General features: G+C 50.7%; 1 protein-coding gene across 1 annotated transcript; it reads left to right on the top strand.

Moving 5' to 3' along the window:
* The first annotated feature begins 15181 nt into the window (after positions 1-15181).
* On the top strand, positions 15182-21018 carry Cdk9 (cyclin dependent kinase 9). The gene is made up of 7 exons (XM_041675270.1): positions 15182-15891; positions 16333-16414; positions 18344-18434; positions 18682-18848; positions 18942-19113; positions 19270-19418; positions 20161-21018. Exons 1-7 carry the CDS (start codon positions 15461-15463, stop codon positions 20524-20526), a joined length of 1458 nt encoding a protein of 485 aa, XP_041531204.1. The 5' UTR covers positions 15182-15460; the 3' UTR covers positions 20527-21018.
* Positions 21019-21126: the final 108 nt, after the last annotated feature.

The following is a 21126-nucleotide window of genomic DNA, read 5'->3' as shown; positions in this document are numbered from 1 at the left end:
CGGAGCTTAGTGTCGGACTCTAGGGGCAGGGCCAGACCTGAAGACCACGCCCTAGACACGCCCCTGCGCCGCTACAATCCAACCAAGAACACATCCTCCTCTACTTGCTCCGATCTCGCTCCGCCTCCCCTTCCTGTCAATCACTGTCCCGACCCGAGAAACTCGCCCCCTACCGAACACACCCCTCAGCCGCGTCCTGCCCCTGCTCCGGCGAACCAATCAGCGTCTGAGTGGGAGGAGCCAAGCTATCGGTAAACCCTCAAGCCCGGAAAGCTCACAACTTCAAGGATCTGGCTGACTCTCCTCACCAATAAGATCCTAGCACTTTAACTGCTGAACGAAGCCGAATTTTGGAGAGGGTAGCTGGAGAAGACAGCCTAAGGCAGCGAGAGATGGTAGAAAGTCTTAATTTTATTAATCATGAAAATAGCATTTCCAGAGTGTGATCTGGTGCTATTGGGCAGATTAACAAACTTCTGTTGCCAGGGCTTGGAGATGGCTCAGCGGTTTAGAATATTTGTCAATTTGGCCCACATCTTTAATCCCCGCACTTGGGAGGAGGAGGAGGAGGAGGAAGAGGCAGGTGGATCTCTGTGAGTTCGAGGACAGCCTGGCTACAGAGCTTCTTCTAGGACAGTCAAGGCTACACAAAGAAACCCTGTGGTGAAAAATCAAAAACTAAAGCAAACCAAAACAACAACAAAGAATACTTGTTGTTCTTCTAGAAGACCCAGGTTCCGTTTCCAGGATCCACTTGGTGGCTCACAACCACCAAGACCCAGAGATCTGATGCCCTCTTCTGGCCTCCGTGGGCACTGCAAGCATGTGGTGCACAAACATACATGTAGGCAAAACATTCATACACATAAAATAAAAATACATCTTTTAAAAAATTGCCCAGTGTGGTGGCACACACCTTTAATCTCAATACTATGGAGGCAGAGGCAGGTGGATCTCTATGAGTTCAAGGCCAGCCTGGTCTACAAAGCAAGTTCCAGGACAGCCAGAGCTATACTGTGAGACCTTGTCTAAACAAGCAAACAAAATTCTGTTGCCACTGAACTGGGGGTCTGAACCTAGCTGCACCTCCACACAGGGATGCTGGATTTGGTCCCAGGGAAAGTCTGTCCAGTAAGGCCTCACACTGGCTCCAGAGTTACTTTTGTTCAACACATCTGGCTTGTTTTGTTTGACCAAGGCTGCTGAAGTTTTCAAAGCTGGAGTTGAAGGGTGTGAAGTCCACAACCCTGGGGATTAGAAGGTGACCACAAGTGTGTGAAAGTCTAACCAGTGGAGAGAGGCAGAGCTCAAACCCTACATCTGTATGACTACCTTGACCGAGTCTCGGTTTCCTTATCAAAACTGTGTGGGGCTGTGTAGCCCAGGCTACCTTTGAGCTGGTGACCCTCTGACTCAACCTCTAGAGGGCTGGGATTAAGGGCACCCACCACAACGCTCAGCAACAGGAATTTTTAAAGTGCTCCGTGAGTGCACTCCGGAAGCAGAGGCAGGAGGATCTGAGTTCCAGACCAGCCTGGTCTTTAGTGAGTTCCAGGACAACCCAGACTAGAGACCCTGTCTCAAAAAGAGTAAATAAAACAAAAACAAATAAACAAAAAACAATCAATCAATCAAGCAATAATATGTTCAATGAGTCATTGTCGATCTTATCACTATTTGTGCTTTTTTGGGGCAAGGGCAGGTGAACAAGCCACCATATGCCAGTTCTCTTCCTCCACCCTGTGGGTACTGGGGATTAGACTTGTGTCCACTTGGTAATATGCGTCTTTACCTACTGAGCCGCCTTACCTGCTATAAGCTCAGTTTACAGGGTGCTAGAAGCAAATCCATTGACAAGTGACTTTCTAGACCCTGCAGGCCTTGCCATGTTGGTTCCCAGAACTAAAGGTGAAGGGCTCTGGGCGTGGGATTCAGTGCCAGGCCACAGGGCCCACCTGGCTGCCAAGCTCAAGCAGGAGTCCGCCCTAAGCTCTGAGTTCAAACACAGCTTCCTTGCTGACAGGACTCATGTTAAGCCTGGCTGGGGCAAACGACTTCCCCTCCCTGTATCATTTTCCTTATCTGCTCTAGAAACTGTGTATCTCTAGCTGGTTTTCTTTTGAGAATTAGTTACAAATGTCAACCAACAGTTCCTAGTCTGTGAGAAGCACTTGGATGTTCAGTCTCCTGCCTGTTTATGCCCTGCCCCCGCCCCCCAACTCCACATAAAACCAAGGACTACCCTGAACTCTGATCCTCTGGCTTCCAGCTCCCAAATGCCACCACACCAATTTATGTAGTGATGAGGATTGTGCTGTATATTTTTATGTCAACTTGACCAGAGCTAAAGTCATTTGAGAGGAGGGAAACTCACTTAAGAAAAGATTCCTCTTATGGCGATGTTGAGCCGGGGCAGTGGTGGCACAAGCTTTTAATCCTGGCACTCAGAAGGCAGAGACAGGCAGATCTCACTGCATTTGAAGTCATCCTGGTCTCCAACCAAGTTCCAGGACAGCCAGGGCTTCACAGAGAAACCTTGTTCCCAAACAACAAAAAGCTAAAACAAAACTAACTACATAAATAAATAAAACGGGACTGAACACAAGACTGTGGGCATTTTCTTCATTAGTGATTGATGTGTGAGAGCCCAGCCCATTGTAGGGGGTGCCACCCCCTGGGCTGGTGGTCCTCAGTTCTTTTTTTTTTTTTTTTTTTTTTTGGATTTTCGAGACAGGGTTTCTCTATAGCTTTGGTGCCTGTCCTGTAACTAGCTCTTGTAGACCAGGCTGGCCTCGAACTCACAGAGATCCTGCTGCCTCTGCCTCCCGAGTGCTGGGATTAAAGGCATGCGCCACTACCGCCCGGCTTGGTCCTTGGTTCTATAAACAGACTGGGCAAAACATGAGCGGCAAGTCAGTAAGCAGCACCCTCCATGGCCTCCCCATCAGCTCCTGCCTCCAGGTTCCTTCGATGATGAACAACCATGTGGAAGTGTAAGCCCAATAAACCCTTTCCTCCCCAGTTTGCTTTTTGGTTATGATGTTTCATCCTGACTAAGGCAGGGATCAGCCACAGGGCTTCCTGTGTGCTAGGCGAGCACTCTCCTAAGTGATCTCTACGCTAACCTTCTGGATCACTTACACACTTTATTTATTTTTTTTAGCTTTTTTGTGTTTTGTTCATTTTGTTTTGAGACAGGGTTTCATTCTGTAGTCCAGGCTGACCTCTAACTCACAGCCATCCTCCAGTCTCAGCTACCTCATTGCTGGGATTTCAGGATGTACCATTCCCTACGCCCTAGTTTATGTTGGAGCTGTACCAGCTAGGGGTGGCTACAAACCCATCAGAGCATGTCCTGCCTTCCCTGCCCCTGTTGGCACCTACCTTTCTGGATGCTCATCCCCAGGAATTTGTTCCTCCTTTGTGTCTACTGTGGGGTCCTCAGGCTTCCTCAGAGGGTCCACCTCTACTACTGAAGGTGTGGGTCCCACTCCTGGGGTGTCCTCCAGTGGGGCATCCATTTCCTCCACTACCTCTTTGGCTGCTTCTAATCCGGGTGGGTCCGGCAGCCCTCGAGATACCAGGTGGGACTCAAGGCTGACCTCTTGGGCCTTCTGGGCAGCCTGTTGCTTCTGAGCTTTCTTGATGTTAGAGCGAGGCATGGTACCCATGTGGCTGTACATGTCACTGGAACGAGCATAAGCAGGAGGACTCTTGGGGACCGTCACCATGTCATCCTGTGTGGCTTCAAAGGTGTCAGACTCCAGATAAGAGCGGATACTAACGGAGGCTGAAGATCGTCTCAGAGAAAAGTTCCGAGGGAGACTGGAAAGACTCCCAAGGCCTTTGAACTTGAAGAACTCTGGCAAGAGAGGAGGAGAGGAAAAAGAATTAATGACAATGTCAACAGGAATGTAGTAACAATAAAAATCAACACAGGTCCACTAAGTGAGGGTACAAAGAGAGTTCAGCATGTCAAGACCAGTTCCTCGCTCTACTCGTTCTCTCTCTCTCTCCCTCTGCACTTCCCCTCTGTTTTTGTTCTTGTTTTTCAAGGCAGGGTTTCTCTGAGTAACTCTGGCTATTCTGGAACTCGCTTTGTAGACCAGGCTGGCCTTGAACTCACAGAGATCCACCTGTCTGCTTCTTGAGTGCTGTGATTGATGGCATGTGCCACCACTGTTTGAGGATATAATTTTTTTAATATTTATTTATTTATTATGTATACAATATTCTGTCTGTGTGTATGCCTGCAAGCCAGAAGAGGGCACCAGACCTCATTACAGATGGTTATTAACCACCATGTGGTTGCTGGGAATTGAACTCAGGATCTTTGGAAGAGCAGGCAGTGCTCTTAACCGCTAAGCCATCTCTCCAGCCCAAGGATATAATTTTTTAATACAATTTCTTGTTGCTTGTTTGTTTTTGCTTTTTTGAGACAGGGTTTCTCTGTGCATCACTCCTGACTGTCCTGTCTTGGAACTCACTATGTAGACAAGACTGGCCTCGAACTCATGGAGATCTGCCTGCTTCTGCCTCCCAAGTGCCGGGATTAAAGGCATGCACCACCACCACTAAGCTTTAACACATTTAAAAACAAAAAAAAGAAAGAAAAAGAAATCTGTTTGGGACTGGAGAGATGGCTCAATGGTTAAGAGCACTGGCTGCTCTTCCAGAGGTCCTGAGTTCAATTCCCAGCAACCACATGGTGGCTCACAACCATCTGTAATGAGATCTGGCGCCCTCCTCTGGCGTCCAGGCATACATGGAGGCAGCATGTTGTATATATAATAAATAAATAAATCCTTAAAAAAAGAAATCTTTTTTTTTATATTTATTTATTTATTATGTATACATAGTCTGTCTGTGTGTATGCCTGCAAGCCAGAAGAGGGCACCAGACCTCATTACAGATGGTTGTGAGCCACCATGTGGTTGCTGGGAATTGAACTCAGGACCTTTAGAAGAGCAGGCAATGCTCTTAACCACTGAGCCATCTCTCCAGCCCAAGAAATCTGTTTTAAAAAATAAGACAGAGAAGGATAAAAGAAGACAGCCGATGTTGTACCCGAACATATTCATGCACACACATGCAGACCTTTTAAATAATATGCTTCATGTGCTGTCTGGCATACAAAATATCCTCAAAAAGATATCAAAAATTGAGACAATGATGACCAAAAATGCTTCTCACTTTGTCAAACACAGTGTGTGAATTCTTAGCATATGAATAATATCCTGTTTTTCACTGAGTGAAAACTCACATTTTCAGAGGAGTGAAATCCCATAGCATGTCCCAAAGCCTGGACCAGAGAGAGAGAATGAGAAAGAGAGACAGAGAGTTGGGTAAGGAGCGGTGTCCTCGGCAGCCTCCAGCACCTGGGTTGAAAGGAGATGTGTGTCAGCCAGCTCAGGAGTGCTGGCCCCTGTCTGTGGGTGCGTGTTTTCTCCTCCCTGTGAACTGCGCCCACGTTCCAAACCCCACAGGCAGGGCTCCGTGATAGCATCTTCCAGCAGGGTCGGAAGTGTATGCATCAGATCCCTCCTCCCTGCATCTCCCCCTGGCTGTGGGACTGTCCCTTCTCACAGTGTCACCTTCTGACTTCCGTAGGGCCTCCCGATGAGGTAAGCAAAAGGGGGGAACACTGCCGGTCCATTTCCCTGGCCAACTTTGCATTCTCTGCATCAGACACCCCTGACTGAATATAAGCAGCATGCCCACATTTGACAGGGACAGAATCCGTGGCCCATAGAGGGGACAGGGTTTGCCTACAGTCACACAGTAAGAATGGGACTGAGCCTGGGTGGAAGGAAGCTCAGGGCTCAGGACCTCAGAATTTTTTCCTGCTCATCCCCCACCCCCCCTCGTCCCAGTTCAGACAGTACTGGCTCCTGCCCTGCTTGTAGAAAGGTGGACCTGGGACAGAGATTTCACTAGTATTTAGCAGCCGGTCCACTGATTGCCTCCTTTCTCGGTATTACAGGTTTTGTTCGTTTTGTGTGTTTGTATGAGACACTGTCCTCTCTGTAACCTGGTCTGGTCTGCTCATGAGCCTCCTGCCTTTGTCTTCTGAGTGCTAGGATTACAGATATGTGTATGTCCATCTGTGAGATATATCCCAGCATAGGCGCGTGCGTGCACATACACACACACACACACACAAAGAGAGAAAGAGAGGGAGGGAGGGAGGGAGGGAGGGAGGGAGGGAGGGAGGGAGAGGGCTGGAAGGTCAGAGGTTTCAGGGCACAGGAGAAGTTTGGGGCCCCGAAATGAATGGACCCAGGGGAAGAGATAGCAATGCGCAGTGCATGGGTGTAGTTCGTTCAGGAACCTGGCTGTAGGAGCTCCCAGCCTCACTGCTGGCGGGGACATATGACAGCATCTGTAGTCCCCAGATCCACTAGCTCCCCAGAGATCTCCCTGAGATCTGTGTTGAGCTGGATTCCAGACATGATAGTACCCTATGTTTATGTGGGGGTCTCAAGGTCAGAGAGAGGCCAGGATGGCACAGAAGATGTAAATGCTGAGGGGCTGGTTGTAGCAAGAGGGAATCGGGGGGGATGGAAAGGCAGACACAGACAGACAGACAGACAGACACCCTGTACCACACCATGGGTGGGCAGTAACACTCTGGAGAGAGAGAGAGAGAGAGAGAGAGAGAGAGAGAGAGACAGAAAGAGAAAGAGAAACAAGTAGACAGTGGTGAGAAGCAGATGCAGAGAGGCCAAGCTGAATGGACTGTGGGAAGGTAGACAGTCTGTACTCACTGAACTTTCTGCTGGTTTTCTTGGGCATCTCCGTCATGTTGGCGAGTTGTGCAAGGTCCTTGGCTTGCTAGCATGTGGCTACTCCAGGCTCAAGACATATAGGTTGAAGGGCCTCCCCCACACCCCTTCCCCTTTCTCTTGCCCTCTCAACTTGCTTCCTCTGTGTATTTTTAAACCTAGCGAAACTCCCACAGCCCCACCCTCCCACCCTCCCCACGGGGGCGGGGGCTGGAGCTGGGGCCTCCTCAGTCCAGCCCCTGAGGGCCTCCTCAGTCAGCAGCAGGGGCAGGGGGCACACCACAAACCCATGGGACCCAGAAGGCCAGAGAACAAACCGCAGGCTCTGGGAACAGAGCCCACTAGGCTGGGGGCCACAGGGGACCTGCCAACAGCTGTCGAGGGCCTGGCTCACAGGATGCCAGGCAAGGAGACAGGCCCAGGGTTGGGTAGTTTATACTGAGGCCCAGTACCTAGGAGATGGACTGGCAGTGATAGAGAAGAGAATGCTGGACGTGGGCTTGGATCACCCTGGCCCAAATTCAACTTCTGATTGGCTACTTTGTCATTGTGCGATCAGAGGCGAGATGATTCACCTGCTTGAGCTTCGTCATTTTCCTCTCGGTGAGCAGGTTTCTTCACGGTGGCCAGAACACCAGACAGAGCCAAGAATGAAGTCACCTGCTCGGACATGATTGTCCCCGTCCAAGCTAGCAAAGACATGTGAGGACAGGTTTTCCATATCCTTTGGACAGAGATAGGGAAACGGAGGCACAGAGAGGCAGGGGGATTTCCACAGGTCACAGAGAGAGTTGGTGGCAAAGACAGGGTCATTAGGACCTTCCAATAGTATACAGGCTGGTGCCCTGCAAGCACAATATGTGTGTGTGTGTGTATGTGTGTATATGTATATATAAGTGTGTGTATGTGTATATATGAGTGTGTGTATGTATATATGTGTGTGTATATGTATATATGAGTGTGTGTATGTATATGTATGTGTGTATATGTATTTATGAGTATGTGTATATGTGTGTATATGTATATGTATATATGAGTGTGTGTGTATGTATACGTGTGTATATGTATATGAGTGTGTGTGTATGTGCGTATATGTATATATGAGTGTGTGTGTATTGTGTGTATATGTATATATGAGTGTGTGTATGTGTGTATGTATACGTGTGTATCGTGTGTATATGTATATATGAGTGTGTGTGTATGTGCGTATATGTATATATGAGTGTGTGTATGTGTGTATGTATATGTATATATGAGTGTGTGTATGTGTGTATATGTATATATGAGTGTGTGTGTATGTGTGTGTATATGTATATATGAGTGTGTGTGTATGTGTGTGTATATGTATATATGAGTGTGTGTGTATGTGTGTATATGTATATATGAGTGTGTGTGTATGTGTGTGTATATGTATATATGAGTGTGTGTGTATGTGTGTATATGTATATATGAGTGTGTGTGTATGTGTATGTGTGTATATGTATATATGAGTGTGTGTATGTGTGTGTATATGTATATATGAGTGTGTGTATGTGTGTGTATATGTATATATGAGTGTGTGTATGTATATGTATATATGAGCGTGTATGTATATGTATATATGAGTGTGTATGTGTATGTATATGAACGTGTATATATGAGTGTTGTATGAGTGTATAAATGAGTGTGTGTATGTGTATGTATATGTATATGAGTGTGTATATGTATATGAACGTGTGTATATGAGTGTTGTGCGAGCGTATAAATATATGAGTGTGTGTCATGTGTGTGTGTCTGTGTGTATGAGTGTGGGTCTGTGTGTGTGTCTGTGTGTTCTGTGTCCATACAGAACAGACATAAGGAAATGAAATCCCATGTATAGCTATAGAGAAGGGTGGTAGCCCATGTTGGAACTGGAGAGCCATAAGGTCTAACCCACTTCTGAGTGACATTGCCTCTCTAGCCTTGGTGACAACAGGGACAGTGCACGATAGACAGCCATCTTCTGGAGACTTCACTTCCCTCATTCTTTCTTCTTCTATGCTTGGGAGGGAACTCTGTCCTTCACACACTAGGCAAGGGCGGCCTCACTGAGCCACACTCCAACCAGCCCAGAGTGGACATTTTTGCTGTTGCTTTGAGATATAAATCTGACATACCCCAGGTTGCCCTCCAATTGAAGATCTTTCTATCTTAGCTTCCAAGTCCTGGAATTACATGTGTGCAATCAGCCTGCCTGGCCCCATCTGTGTGAGATGTAGTCCAGGACAGCGGGTCCCACCCTGCATCCTCCATCAAAATCTTGTTCCCAAAGTCAAATCACTTGGGGCTGGAAGTTGCCAATTCAACAACAGAACCCTGGGAGCTGCCTTCCAGGCCTGCAGCTCCTCAGCTTCCTATCAGCTACAGGAGAGAGGTCAGAGGTCAGTCTGATCCTTGATGGGGTAAAGAGGACCCCAAGGTCCTGAAAGAGAAAGAGACTCAGCCCTACAAGGTTCTGGCTGCAGGGTCCTATTTATGGATGCCTACACAGGCCAAGGAGGAAATTTCTAGACCTTTATCTCAGTTTCTTTCTTTCTTTCTCTCTTTCTTTCTCTCTCTCTCTTTCTCTTTGTTTTTTTTTTTTGTTTTTGTTTTTTTTTTGTTTTTTTTTTTTTTTTGGTTTTTCGAGACAGGGTTTCTGTGTGGTTTTGGAGCCTGTCCTGGAACTAGCTCTTGTAGACCAGGCTGGTCTCGAACTCACAGAGATCCGCCTGCCTCTGCCTCCCAAGTGCTGGGATTAAAGGCGTGCGCCACCACCGCCCGGATTCTCTTTGTTTTTTGTTTGTTTGTTTTGTTTTGTTTTTCAAGACAGGGTTTCTCAGTAGCTATGGAGCCTGTCCTGGAACTCTCTCTGTAAACCAGGCTGGCCTCGAACTCACAGAGATCCCCTGCCTCTGCCTCCTGAGTGCTGGGATTAAAGGCATGCGCCACCACCACCCAGCCTCAGCTACTTTCTGTTGCTGTGACAAACACCACGACCAAGGCACTTAGAAAAGTTTTCTGGGATTTACCAGACAGTGGTGGCACACACCTTTAATCCCAGCAATCAGGAGGCAGAGGCAGGTGGATCTCTGTGAGTCCAGGGCCAGCCTGGTGTATAGAGTGAGTTCCAGGACAACCAGGGGTACACAGAGAAACCCTGTCTCAAAAAACAAAACAAGGGGCTGGAGAGATGGCTCAGAGGTTAAGAGCACTGGCTGCTCTTCCAGAGGTCCTGAGTTCAATTCCCAGCAACCACATGGTGGCTCACAACCATCTGTACTGAGATCTGGCGCCCTGCGGACATACATGGAGGCAGAATGTTGTATACATAATAAATAAATCTTAAAAAAAAACAACAAACAAACAAAAGTTTATTGGGACTCATGATTCCAGAGCAGACCTCTGGGGTGACCCCTTTCCTCTCCAAGTTACCATCAGGAGATAGGGAGGGGTCTACACCCCGCTGAGGGTCTCCAAATAGAAGGCAAAGTAATAGTCTCCTGGCTGCTCGCCTGGGAGACAGTTACAACCCAGGCTATGGCATCAGTTGGCCAAACCAGTGCTGGCTTTCTGGCCAAACCAGCTCTCCAACTGCTGTGTGTTGCACTTCTCTGGGACTCAGTTTCCTTACCTATGAATTGGGAGTCACAGTAATTCCTACTTCATGGGAGAGATCTCTGGCCTGCACGCAGTGGTCCTCAGCAAGCCCTGGCACTGTGGCTGAAGAGTGGCCACATGGACAAGGAGTACAGCAGGCCAGGCCAGCCAACAGCGGTGGGTTGGTAGGCCTGTGGTATGAGACCTGGGAAGCTGGATCTTGGAGCGTCTGTTGCCATGGCATAGATGCCTCGTCAGAGCCAGGCTTGCCCTTGGCCCTGGCGCCAGGATAGTTGCTGGTGTCCCTGGGAATGAATGGGGCTCAGTGTGGTGAGGAAGCTGTGCTCAGAGCCCCCTTTGTGCTGCTTTAAGTGGCCGTTGGTAGTGTGGCGCGGAGACCTGCTGGCTGGCGGCTGTCCTGCTGTCCCTCCACAGCCTGTGCTGGAGGTCCAAGCAGGTAGCCCTCTGCTGGAGCCCTGACCACAGACCCTAGTGCCCTCCCTCCTCCAGAGTGAGGACTTTGGTCTAGGCTTGACCTGCACTGCCAGGCCATGCTTCTCTCCCTCCAGTCCCTTAGTCCTTTGATTCCTTCCAGTCCCTCCAGTGCAGGGCTGAGCTAATGCTGCCCCACTGCTTCTTGGAAAAAGAATGGGTCTTCCTGGTCCATACTGCCCCTGCTCTGGGGCTATACTGTAGATGCTTGCTTAGTGCAGTCTGGTGAGTGCCTCCCAGATACTAAAGGCAGTGTAAAACTGAAAAGAAAGAAAATGAGAGAAAGAAAAAGCAGCCAGTGAGAGTGGCACATACCTTTAACCCACCCCTGGCACTCGGGAGGCAGATGTAGGCGGATCTCTGTGAGTTTGAGGCCAGCCTGGTCTACAGAGTAAGTTTCAGGACAGCTAGAGCTACACAGAGAAATCCTGCCACACACAAAAAAAAAATCAAACAAAGAGAAAAATCAGAATTAACAAAGCCAAAAGCACCGTAGCAGAGACCTAGGTTTGAACCCCAGCTCCACAGCTCTTCGGTTGTGTGGCCCTAGCCAGGCTACTGAGCCTCTTTCTTCGTCACCTGGATCCAGTCATAGCAGCCTCCTAAGAGACACTTAAGGAGATGGCGTGTCAACACAAGGCCAGACAGCGAAACCAGTGCGAGCAGAACTTCCACGTCGGATGGGGCCCTGGGTATCACACCGCTCTCTGTTCTGCATCTTCAATGAGTGAGTATACCCCAGCTGCGGCTCCCATCTCATGAAGCTGCTTTCACTCCTCTTCTCAGACCCTTGCCCTATCCGAGCTTGGGAGAGGAAAACAGGGTCCAGGCATTTTAGGCCGTGTGCTATTGCTGTGAAGAGACGCCATGACCAAAGCAATCCTTAAGAAAGAAAACATGTAGTTATGGGCTTGCCTACACTTTCTGAGGCTTAGTCTGTTATCATCATAGCAGGGAGCACAGCACTAGAGCAAGAGCTGAGAGCTATGTTCTGATCTGTAGACCGCAGACAGAAAGAGACTGGGCCTGGCTTGGACTTTGGAAACCACAAAGCCCACCCCCAGTAACACACTTCCTCCAACAAGGCCACGCCCGCCCCATTAAGGCCACACCTACTAATCCTGCTAATCATTTCAAACACTTTCTGGTGATTAAGCATTTAAATATTTGGAGGTCATTCTCATTCAAACCACTACATCTGGTTGGAAAAGTCAAAATGGAGTTCAACTAGTGGCCACGCCTTTAATCCCAGGATTCTGGAGGCTGAGGCAGGTGGATCTCAGGGAATCCAAGGCCTGCCAGGAAAAGTACTTTATTACAGGCTTTTTATTATTTATTTATTTAGAGACATGGTTTCTCTGAGGAACAGTCCTGGCTGTCTTGGAACTCGCTTTGTAGACCAGACTGGCCTCAAACTCGCAAAGATCGGCCTGCCCATACCTCCCAAATGCTGGGATTAAAAATATTCATCACTACTGCCTGGCTTATTTATTTATTTATTTGGTTCTTGCTATGTAGCTCTGACTGGCCTGGAACTCACTGTGTAGATCAGGCTGGCCTCAAACTCAGAGATTCACCTGCCTCTGCTTCCTGAGTGCTGGGATTAAAGGTGTGTGTCACTATGTGTGGTTTTATTTTTTTATTGTTTAGACAAGGTTTCACTGAGTTCTAAACTGGACTTGAACTTGCTCTTTAGTCCAGACAAGCCCTGAACTTTCAACCTTCCTGTTTCAATGTCTTTAGTAGCTGGGATTCCAGTCCACCAGGCCTGGCTCCCTTAGTTGTTAAATGGCCACAGAAGGGACTCTCTTGGGTTGTCATCACCCAGTCAGTCAGCAGGTCTCCAATGAGGTTGCATCACATGCTGGGGCATGGTGGTTCTGGCAATCCACAGAAAGCAGGCAGTATCTGAAGCCTGCAAATCAGAAGTCAAGATGGATTGGAAATGGCCAGCTTTTCCCACTGCCCTCCTGGATTTCCCAGTTGTGAAGGGCCGAGACTCCGGACCTGGGCAGCCTTCCAGAGCCTCTGGCCATTCTTACATCCCCTGAGGAGGGCTGAGGGCCCTCGATTCTGAGGGGGAAGTGACTGGAAGACATTAGGGTTCTTGTTGGGGGCAGAGGTGACAACATCACAGGAAACTCTGCTGAAGCCTCTCTACCCACAGGATGTGACTTAGGGAGGGCTCATGACAAACAGGGACCAGCCTATAGCCTGAAAATCTGATAGCAGCACCCACACGAACCCATGACAGCCTTTCCCCTCGGAGCCACTATTACCTACCATCTCTCGTGATTACCAAGGCAAGTGAGGCTGTACCCAAGCTTTGCCCTGGTTTCACTCTGAACCTAGGTTGGGAGGGATGTTGACATAAGTAACTGTTTTGAGTTTATGCCAAACTTACCTGTTTCAAAACCAGCTTGGCCTCTTAGGGCTGTGGGACCATGGCCCAGCAATCTCACCTCTGAGTGTCAGGGTCCTCATGTGTACAATGCAGGAAAGAGTAGGGGCCTCTGCCCACAACTGACAGCAGAAATAACTCCCATACAGGGCTGTGTGGGGCTTAGCCACTTATTTTCTTTCTATAATTGTAATTACTGAAATTACTCTTTCTCACACACACCAGGATTTTCCCCTCCCTACTTCTTGCTTCATGTAAGCTGTGGAGCCATGAAGGAAGGCTCCTTGTCATTCCGACATGTGGCTTGATTTCCTGAAGCCCTGGCTGGCCCTATGAAGTGCCTTGAAAGGCCTCCCTGGCAGGACCCTTCTCACAAAAGGTACTCCTGGGACACCAGGGAAGGTTCAAGTCCAGTCAGTGCCGGATAAAACTGGAAAGCAATGCTGGTCATAGTGATGTCTGGAGACTGCAGCAAGGGGGTTGCCTAGAGTCTAAGGGTCAGCACAGACTACTCAGTGAGCACCAGACCAGCCAGGACTGTATAGCACAACTCTGTGTCAATCAAACAAAACAAGAGGTGGAAACAAACCAAAAGGCTTCCTGCAGCCAGTCCTGGGGAGTGGGGTGCTATGGGAAACCACAGCTCTGAAGGCAGGAGGGCTTGGGAAACCGGTGAACAGAAAGCAGCTTCCAGGGCCACAGCCCAGGAGGTAAAAGCTGGAAGGATCCTGAGTGTCACACTCAGAATTTCGAGACCGTAGAAGGAGACATAACAGACTTCAGAATGATCTGGAGCACATTGGAGTGGGGCAGGTGGAGAAGCCAAGCTGGGTGAAGCGAGACTCGGGGTCCATCTTTGGGAGGAAGGGAGAAAACACTGCTTTGCTGGCTTGTATCTGGAGTCTCCTGAGAACAAGAAGATGATGGTGGAGGAGGGTCGGACTGGGTGGGTCCTAGGGTGATCAGTGGGTACCGGCCTGCATAAGAACCTCTTCATAGCTAAAGCCAGCCTTGCCACAGTGCGAGCTTGAGCAGACAACCTCCGGTAATGGGTTAGTGAACCTTGGTCACAGGATTGGTTCAGGAGTCAACTGGAACACCAGCATTTCTCTCTCTCTCTCTCTTTCTGTTTTTTCTTTTCTTTTTTTTTTCTCTTTCTGTTTTTTCGAGACAGGGTTTCTCTGTAGCTTTAGAGCCTGTCCTGGAACTAGCTCTTATAGACCAGGCTGGCCTCGAACTCACAGAAATCCACCTGCCTCTGCCTCCTGAGTGCTGGGATTAAAGGCGTGCGCCACCACCGCCCGGTTACGCCCAGCATTTCTAAAACACATGGGAGTGCAGGAACAATGTTAACTATTTTTGCGATGACCAACCCAAGACAGACAAGTTCTGGCACAGCTCCACGAAGGAGGACCTTGGGCCTCATCCCTGCCTCCTTGACAACACAAGATTCAGGGTATAGGCCTGAGCGGTCCTCGCTCTCCGCCTTCAGTGTCGCCGCGCCCCCTGGCGGCCGTCAGTTGCCATGTCAACGGCGGGTGGCTGAGACGACGGAAGGTGGCAGCGGGGGCAGTTCTCTCTTCCCAGGGACTCAGGCCGCTCCCTCGGCACTTCCCGCCTTCGCCTCACCGGGAACACACTCAGCCCAGGAAGAAGGGGCATTCCGTGGCAGCTGGCATTGGGGAGGGGGGTAAACTGAGGCACGCGGCAGGGCACCGCAGGCAGGTGTCTAGTGCAGGGCCCCACCTCCAAAGGCAGAGGAGGGGCTGCTGGCAGTGACGCGCCGAGGGCGGACGCTGGACTGGAAGCGGGTGGGCGGGAGGCGGCGGCGGCAGGTGCGGCCGCGGAGGGTGGGAGGAGGAGGGAGGGGGCGGGCAGAGGGGGGGAGGGGAGGCCAGGACGGGCACCTCCCCCTTTATAACGCGCCCCGTCCCGGGCTTTCTGGCCGGGCCGCCTCTTCATCGGCTCTTCCCGTCTCTCCCCCTTGCCCGGCTGCCCCGGGCCGGGCTTGGCTAGGGAGCCCCCGCCCTCTCCCCTCCCCAGGCCTTCCTTCCCCCCACCCGCCGCCCCGCGCAGCCCGGCGGAGGCGGCGCCGTCGGAGGAGGAGGAGCAGGGCACTGCGGCTGGCCCCGGATCGGGAGCCAGAGCGGCAGCAGCTTCGGCAGCAGCGCGGCCCGGGCCAATGCAGCGGGACGCACCGCCGCGAGCCCCAGCCCCAGCGCCACGGCTCCCTGCGCCCCCAATCGGAGCCGCCAACAGCATTGGCGGCGGCGGCGGAGGAGGGGGCAGTGGCGGCGGCGGAGGCTCCTCTGCAGCTCCGGCTCCCCCTGGCCTCTCGGGAACTACAAGTCCCAGGGGGCCAGGCGGCGGGCGGAGACCGGAAGAGGCGGGCTCGGCACCTCGAGGCCGGAAGTGGCCTTGGAGGCGGAAGTGGCGCGGCCGCGGAGGGGCCTGGAGTGTGGCGGGACCGGGAGCGGCGGGAGCTGCGACTGGGGGTGGCGGCGGTACGCTGGAGGCGGCCATGGCCAAGCAGTACGACTCTGTGGAATGTCCGTTTTGCGATGAGGTCACCAAATATGAGAAACTTGCCAAGATCGGCCAAGGCACATTCGGGTAAGATTAGGCCGCGTGGAGCCGGGAGCTCAGGACCTATACTTTCCAGGGCAGACGTCGTAATGTCCGGGGCTCGGGTCGAGGTGGCCCGGAAGCTTCTATTTCCCTGGTCCCGCTAGGCCGCACCGCAGACCGTCCCAGCCTAACCGAGCGGACTAGCGGGGAGGAGCCTGAGGCCCGGGATGGGGGTGGGGTAGGGTTCCCGAGAGGCGCTCAGAATGTGAGCGGAATCACTCCTAGGGGAGAAGCAGGGCCCGAGGGGCGAGCACCGAGGCTGGGGAAAGAGGCGGAAAACACGAGGTGCAGAGTAGCGGCGTACCGGAACCGCAGGCCGCGCCCCGCCGGGTGTCTAGTCTCCTGCTGCCCCTCTTCTTGTGGGGGAGGGGCGGGCCCTGCGGAAATGCCTGATGGGCTCTCTTGGGTCTTTCTCTGTGCCTGCAGGGAAGTGTTTAAAGCCAAGCACCGTCAGACGGGCCAGAAGGTGGCCCTGAAGAAAGTGTTGATGGAGAATGAGAAGGAGGGGGTGAGTGGCCCACTGGGCACGCCTACCAGGCTGGGTCGGGTTTGCATAGACTGCGGCTCTAAAGGCTTTTGTGCTGATACTATGTTTATGCGTAGTATTTTCTGATTTTCCATGTAACAAGGAATTTAGCTTTCCACTTTCAGTTTTAAGTGGCAGAGTTTGGCGGGGGCCAAGTGAGGGAGCCTAGACATTGCATGCAGTGCACGTTGACTCTAAAAGTCAAGCGTTTAAAACACCTTTAGCTTAGCATTTGCTTTTTGTTTTGTGTGAAGAAACAATGCGTGTACAGGACTTTTAAAAGGCGATTAAGTTCAAGCTCTGTTTTGAAAGAGCCGGCAGCAGTGGTGGTGCACGCCTTTAATCCCAGCACTTGGGAGGCAGAGGCAGGCGGATCTCTGTGAGTTCGAGGCCAGCCTGGTCTACAGAGTGAGTTCCAGGACAGGCTCCAAAGCTACTGAGAAACCCTGACTTGGAGGAACGCATGCTGTCCATCCCCAACCATTTAATTAGTAACGAGTCATTTTCAATTTATTTTCTCCGTATGGGTGTTTTGTTTTTGTGCCTATGTGTACCACATGCTTGCCTCGTGCCTGAGAAAGCTGTGTTGGATCCTTTGGGACTACAGTTAAAAGGTGGTGAGCCACCATATGAGTGCTGAGATTAAACCGGGATCCTCTAGCCAGTGTTTCCTGTTTGTTTTTTAAACAGTTATTACGTACGTTTTGTTTGTTTGACGTAGGATCTCTGCAAAGCCCCATCTGTTATTGAACTCCCTGTGTGGACCAAACTGGCCTCATACTTAGAGAGATCCAGCCGCCTCTGCTGCGATAGAAGACATGGTCCATCAGGCCTGTGTAGGACTCGGCCAGCCATGATGAGCTTAGGAGGAACAGACCACCCAAAGGAAGTTCTGAACTTCCAACCATTATCACCTGTCAGAGTAGGACTCAGCCACCGATAAGTTTAATGGAGGCCTGAGTCTCAGTAGTTTACTCTGAAGCAATACCTGGTTGCAGGAAGAACCACAAACAGATTACCCGAGCACCACCCAAGAACAGACCATCCAAAGGAAATGCCTAACGTTCTAACCGTTGTAGGCAGGATCATTTTCTAGCACACACCCATCACTTTTCACCAGGACACCCCCAGATAAATGTCAGCCAACCAGAGGTCCTGAACCTTAGAAATCCCTTACTCCCACCTTTGCTACTAGAAAAACCCAACTCTAACTGAGCTTGGGCTCTCACATCACTCCAATGTGTTGGACACACAGAGAGTCTGAGTTTGCAAACTTGGGTAGAATAAAGGCTTTTTGCCTTTATATATGGAACTTGGTCTCTTAGTTGGTTTTGGGGGGACTTCATGGATCTGGGGGGTTCTTAACCATTCAGCTATCTCTAGTTCCAAAAAATTCTTCATTTTAACCTACGAGTATTAGTGACAAAGATGTAATCCCTGTTTGGGCTGTCTAAAATAAGTTCCTAGCGGGGCATGAATAGAGGCTTATGATCATGATCCCAGCACTTAGGCTGAAGGACAAGGAACGATCACAAACAAGTTCAAGGCCAGCCTGATCTAAGTGGTAAAATCTAGCAGCTCTTTGAGATGTTCTCTTTATTTCACTTTGTACTTTGCAGAGGTTGACTGCAGGTCTTTACATTGTGTATATGTGTAATATAGCTGTATAACTTTTCTCTCCCTGCCTCTTGATGCAGGATCTCAGCTATGTAACCTGGCTGGTCTTGAACTTGGCAGTTCTGCTGTCTGTGACTCCTGGGTAATGGGATTGGATTACAGACAGGAACCATCATACAGAGACCATACTCTCACCTGCCTTTCAGCCACTGTTCCCTAGTGTAGACTCCCCGTTGACCAGTTCCTTGGTGTATTGCACAGTTGTGACCACTTCCTTTTCTTTCTCCTCCCTAGTTCCCCATCACAGCCTTGCGGGAAATCAAGATTCTACAGCTCTTAAAACATGAGAATGTGGTCAACCTAATTGAGATCTGTCGAACCAAAGGTATGTTGTTTGGACCTTAGGAGCAAAGGACGCCACGGGAGGCTTTGTTTGCACCCCTGGAGTCGATGTGCTTACATTGCCTCCTCCCAACTCAGATTTACCACACGGCTTTCTCTTTTTTTCCCACTGGGGTTGGTGCTTTTCATGGGCACTCATAGGTGTCTGGGCTGGAGGGTTGGGAGTTGACTGTGGAAAAATAAGGTGGGCATAGGTCTTTAACTTTTTCCCCCTGTCCGTTCTGTGTCAGCCTCCCCCTATAACCGATGCAAGGGCAGTATCTATCTGGTGTTTGACTTCTGTGAGCATGACCTTGCTGGGCTGCTGAGCAACGTCTTAGTCAAGTTCACGCTGTCTGAGATCAAGAGGGTGATGCAGATGCTGCTGAACGGCCTCTACTACATCCACAGGAACAAGGTTGGGCTGTGGGGGTAGGCTAGGGTTACCCCTGTGCTTTGCTCTTAACTGCTTGTGGATGGTGCTAATGGGCCCTCCTGTGTCCCCCTGCAGATCCTGCACAGAGATATGAAGGCTGCCAACGTGCTCATCACCCGGGATGGGGTCCTGAAATTGGCAGATTTTGGGCTGGCCCGTGCATTCAGCCTAGCCAAGAACAGCCAGCCCAACCGCTATACCAACCGAGTGGTGACATTGTGGTACCGGCCCCCGGAGCTGTTGCTCGGTGAGGACTCCCGAGCGGGCAGAGGGGGGCAGGGGCCGGGTATCTACCTGGCCACAGCCTCCATTGCCAGGGCCTCCTGAGTCATAAGCCCTGGGACATTGAGTCTCGGGGAGCCCTCGGGCTTAAAGGACCCTCCTGGTACACTCTTCTTCTCAGGAGAGCGGGACTACGGCCCGCCCATTGACCTGTGGGGTGCAGGGTGCATCATGGCAGAGATGTGGACTCGCAGCCCTATCATGCAGGGCAACACGGAGCAGCACCAGCTTGCCCTCATCAGCCAGCTCTGTGGCTCCATCACCCCCGAGGTACGTAGCCAGGCTGTAGTCCTAGGAGTGCAGGGTTCCAGGTCCCTCTGACCAGTGGTAGAGAGTGAAGTCCTTTGTGGAGAAGAGGCTGGTTGCTGGAGGACTTGCTGTTCTGGGCCTCGAGGGCCTTATCTCTCTACTTAGCCTTTTCTATGGACTTGTCATGTTCATTTCCTGTTGCTGCCACAGTATCGGGCAACAAAAGTGGAAAGATTTGCTTTTGTTCAGGAACTTTAGCCCATGGTTCCGTAGCCTTTGCTTTGCTGCTGAGATGCTGCTAAATGTCATGGCAGAGAGGTCACGGGAGAGCAGAGGTGTGGTCATGGCAATGAGGAAGCAGGAGAGCAGGGACCAGTGCAGCAGCAAACTGGCTTAACACCAAATGATAATCGGCAAGCCTCATAGGGCGTTTTCCCATTTGGCTTCCACCTCCCTGAAGTTTGCACCTCCAGCTCGGGGTCAAGCCTTCAGTGCAGTTTGAAGCTTTTCTTGTTGGACAGGAATGTGCCTAGCAGGGGCTGGTGCATTTATTCCAGCTGACTTGTATAAGTGCCCAGATGCTAGGAGTGTGTCATGTCTGGTTTGACAACTGTTTTCATCTTGAAGTCATCTGATTTTTCGTTTGGGGGGGTGGCGTAGTCAGGGAGCATGTGGAAGAAGTTGTTTTAGCAAATCCATACCTCTGGTGTTTTAGATGAACATTCTTACTCCAACTCCATTCTCTCCTTGACACCTCTCTCAGGTGTGGCCAAACGTGGACAAGTATGAACTCTTTGAGAAGTTGGAACTGGTCAAGGGCCAGAAGCGGAAGGTGAAGGACCGCCTGAAGGCCTATGTGCGCGACCCCTACGCTCTGGACCTCATTGACAAGCTGCTGGTGCTGGACCCTGCACAGCGGATTGACAGTGATGATGCCCTCAACCACGACTTCTTCTGGTCAGACCCCATGCCCTCGGACCTGAAGGGCATGCTCTCTACCCACCTGACGTCTATGTTTGAGTACCTGGCACCACCACGACGGAAGGGCAGCCAGATCACCCAGCAGTCTACCAACCAGAGTCGAAATCCAGCTACTACCAACCAGACAGAATTTGAGCGTGTCTTCTGAGGCGGGCGCTGGTGTGTTTAGGTTGGTGGTGGATTGTGACTTGCGTGGGACATGTGACATGATGGGACGTTTGAGATTTTTCTCCTCCAGGACTTACTCCCTACCCTGGGCACTGGGAACAGCTGCCTGAGTGGACCCGAGTGGAGCATTGACCTGGAGGGTGCCAGGGCCAGCCTTGCTCGCGCCTCTCTGGAGAGTCAGTGTGGACAAGAAGTGAGGTGGGAGAGGCTTACCCACTGTGACTTTCTAAGAACTTCTTGCACGATGGGAGGAGGACACAGGCCGCTCACCATTCCCAGCCCTGCCTGGGGATGAGAAATTTGAGGGACAGAGGCACCTCAGAAATGGGCTAGTTTTAGCACAGACCTCAGGAGCATGGGGCTGCTGAGAACTATTAGTTTCTTCAAAAGGAGAATTTTATTGTGTGTTCAGAGACATTCCTGGATGCAGTTTGATTGGTTAAAATTAAAAGTTGATTTTTTTTTTTTTCCACGAAGAGGCTATATTTTCTGCATTTAGGCCCTCAGCTCTTATCCCGGGACGCTGCCAGCCTTGATTCTGTAGATCGTTCTTGTTCTCCTTTCCTGAGTACCTTGCACC

This window comes from Microtus oregoni, unplaced genomic scaffold (assembly GCF_018167655.1).
Source record: "Microtus oregoni isolate MIOR12 unplaced genomic scaffold, Mior012 000025F_ref0000491, whole genome shotgun sequence".
In the NCBI taxonomy this organism is placed as follows: Eukaryota; Metazoa; Chordata; class Mammalia; order Rodentia; family Cricetidae; genus Microtus; species Microtus oregoni.
Note: the sequence above shows the minus strand (reverse complement) of the source record. Positions and strands in the feature narration are given on the sequence as shown.

Coding starts and splice junctions, on each gene's coding strand:
- Cdk9 (XM_041675270.1), top strand. CDS start 15,461: ATGCAGCGGGACGCACCGCCGCGAGCCCCAGCCCCAGCGCCACGGCTC. Junction 15,892..16,332: donor ATCGGCCAAGGCACATTCGG/GTAAGATTAGGC, acceptor CTGTGCCTGCAG/GGAAGTGTTTAAAGCCAAGC. Junction 19,114..19,269: donor GCCCCCGGAGCTGTTGCTCG/GTGAGGACTCCC, acceptor TCTTCTTCTCAG/GAGAGCGGGACTACGGCCCG.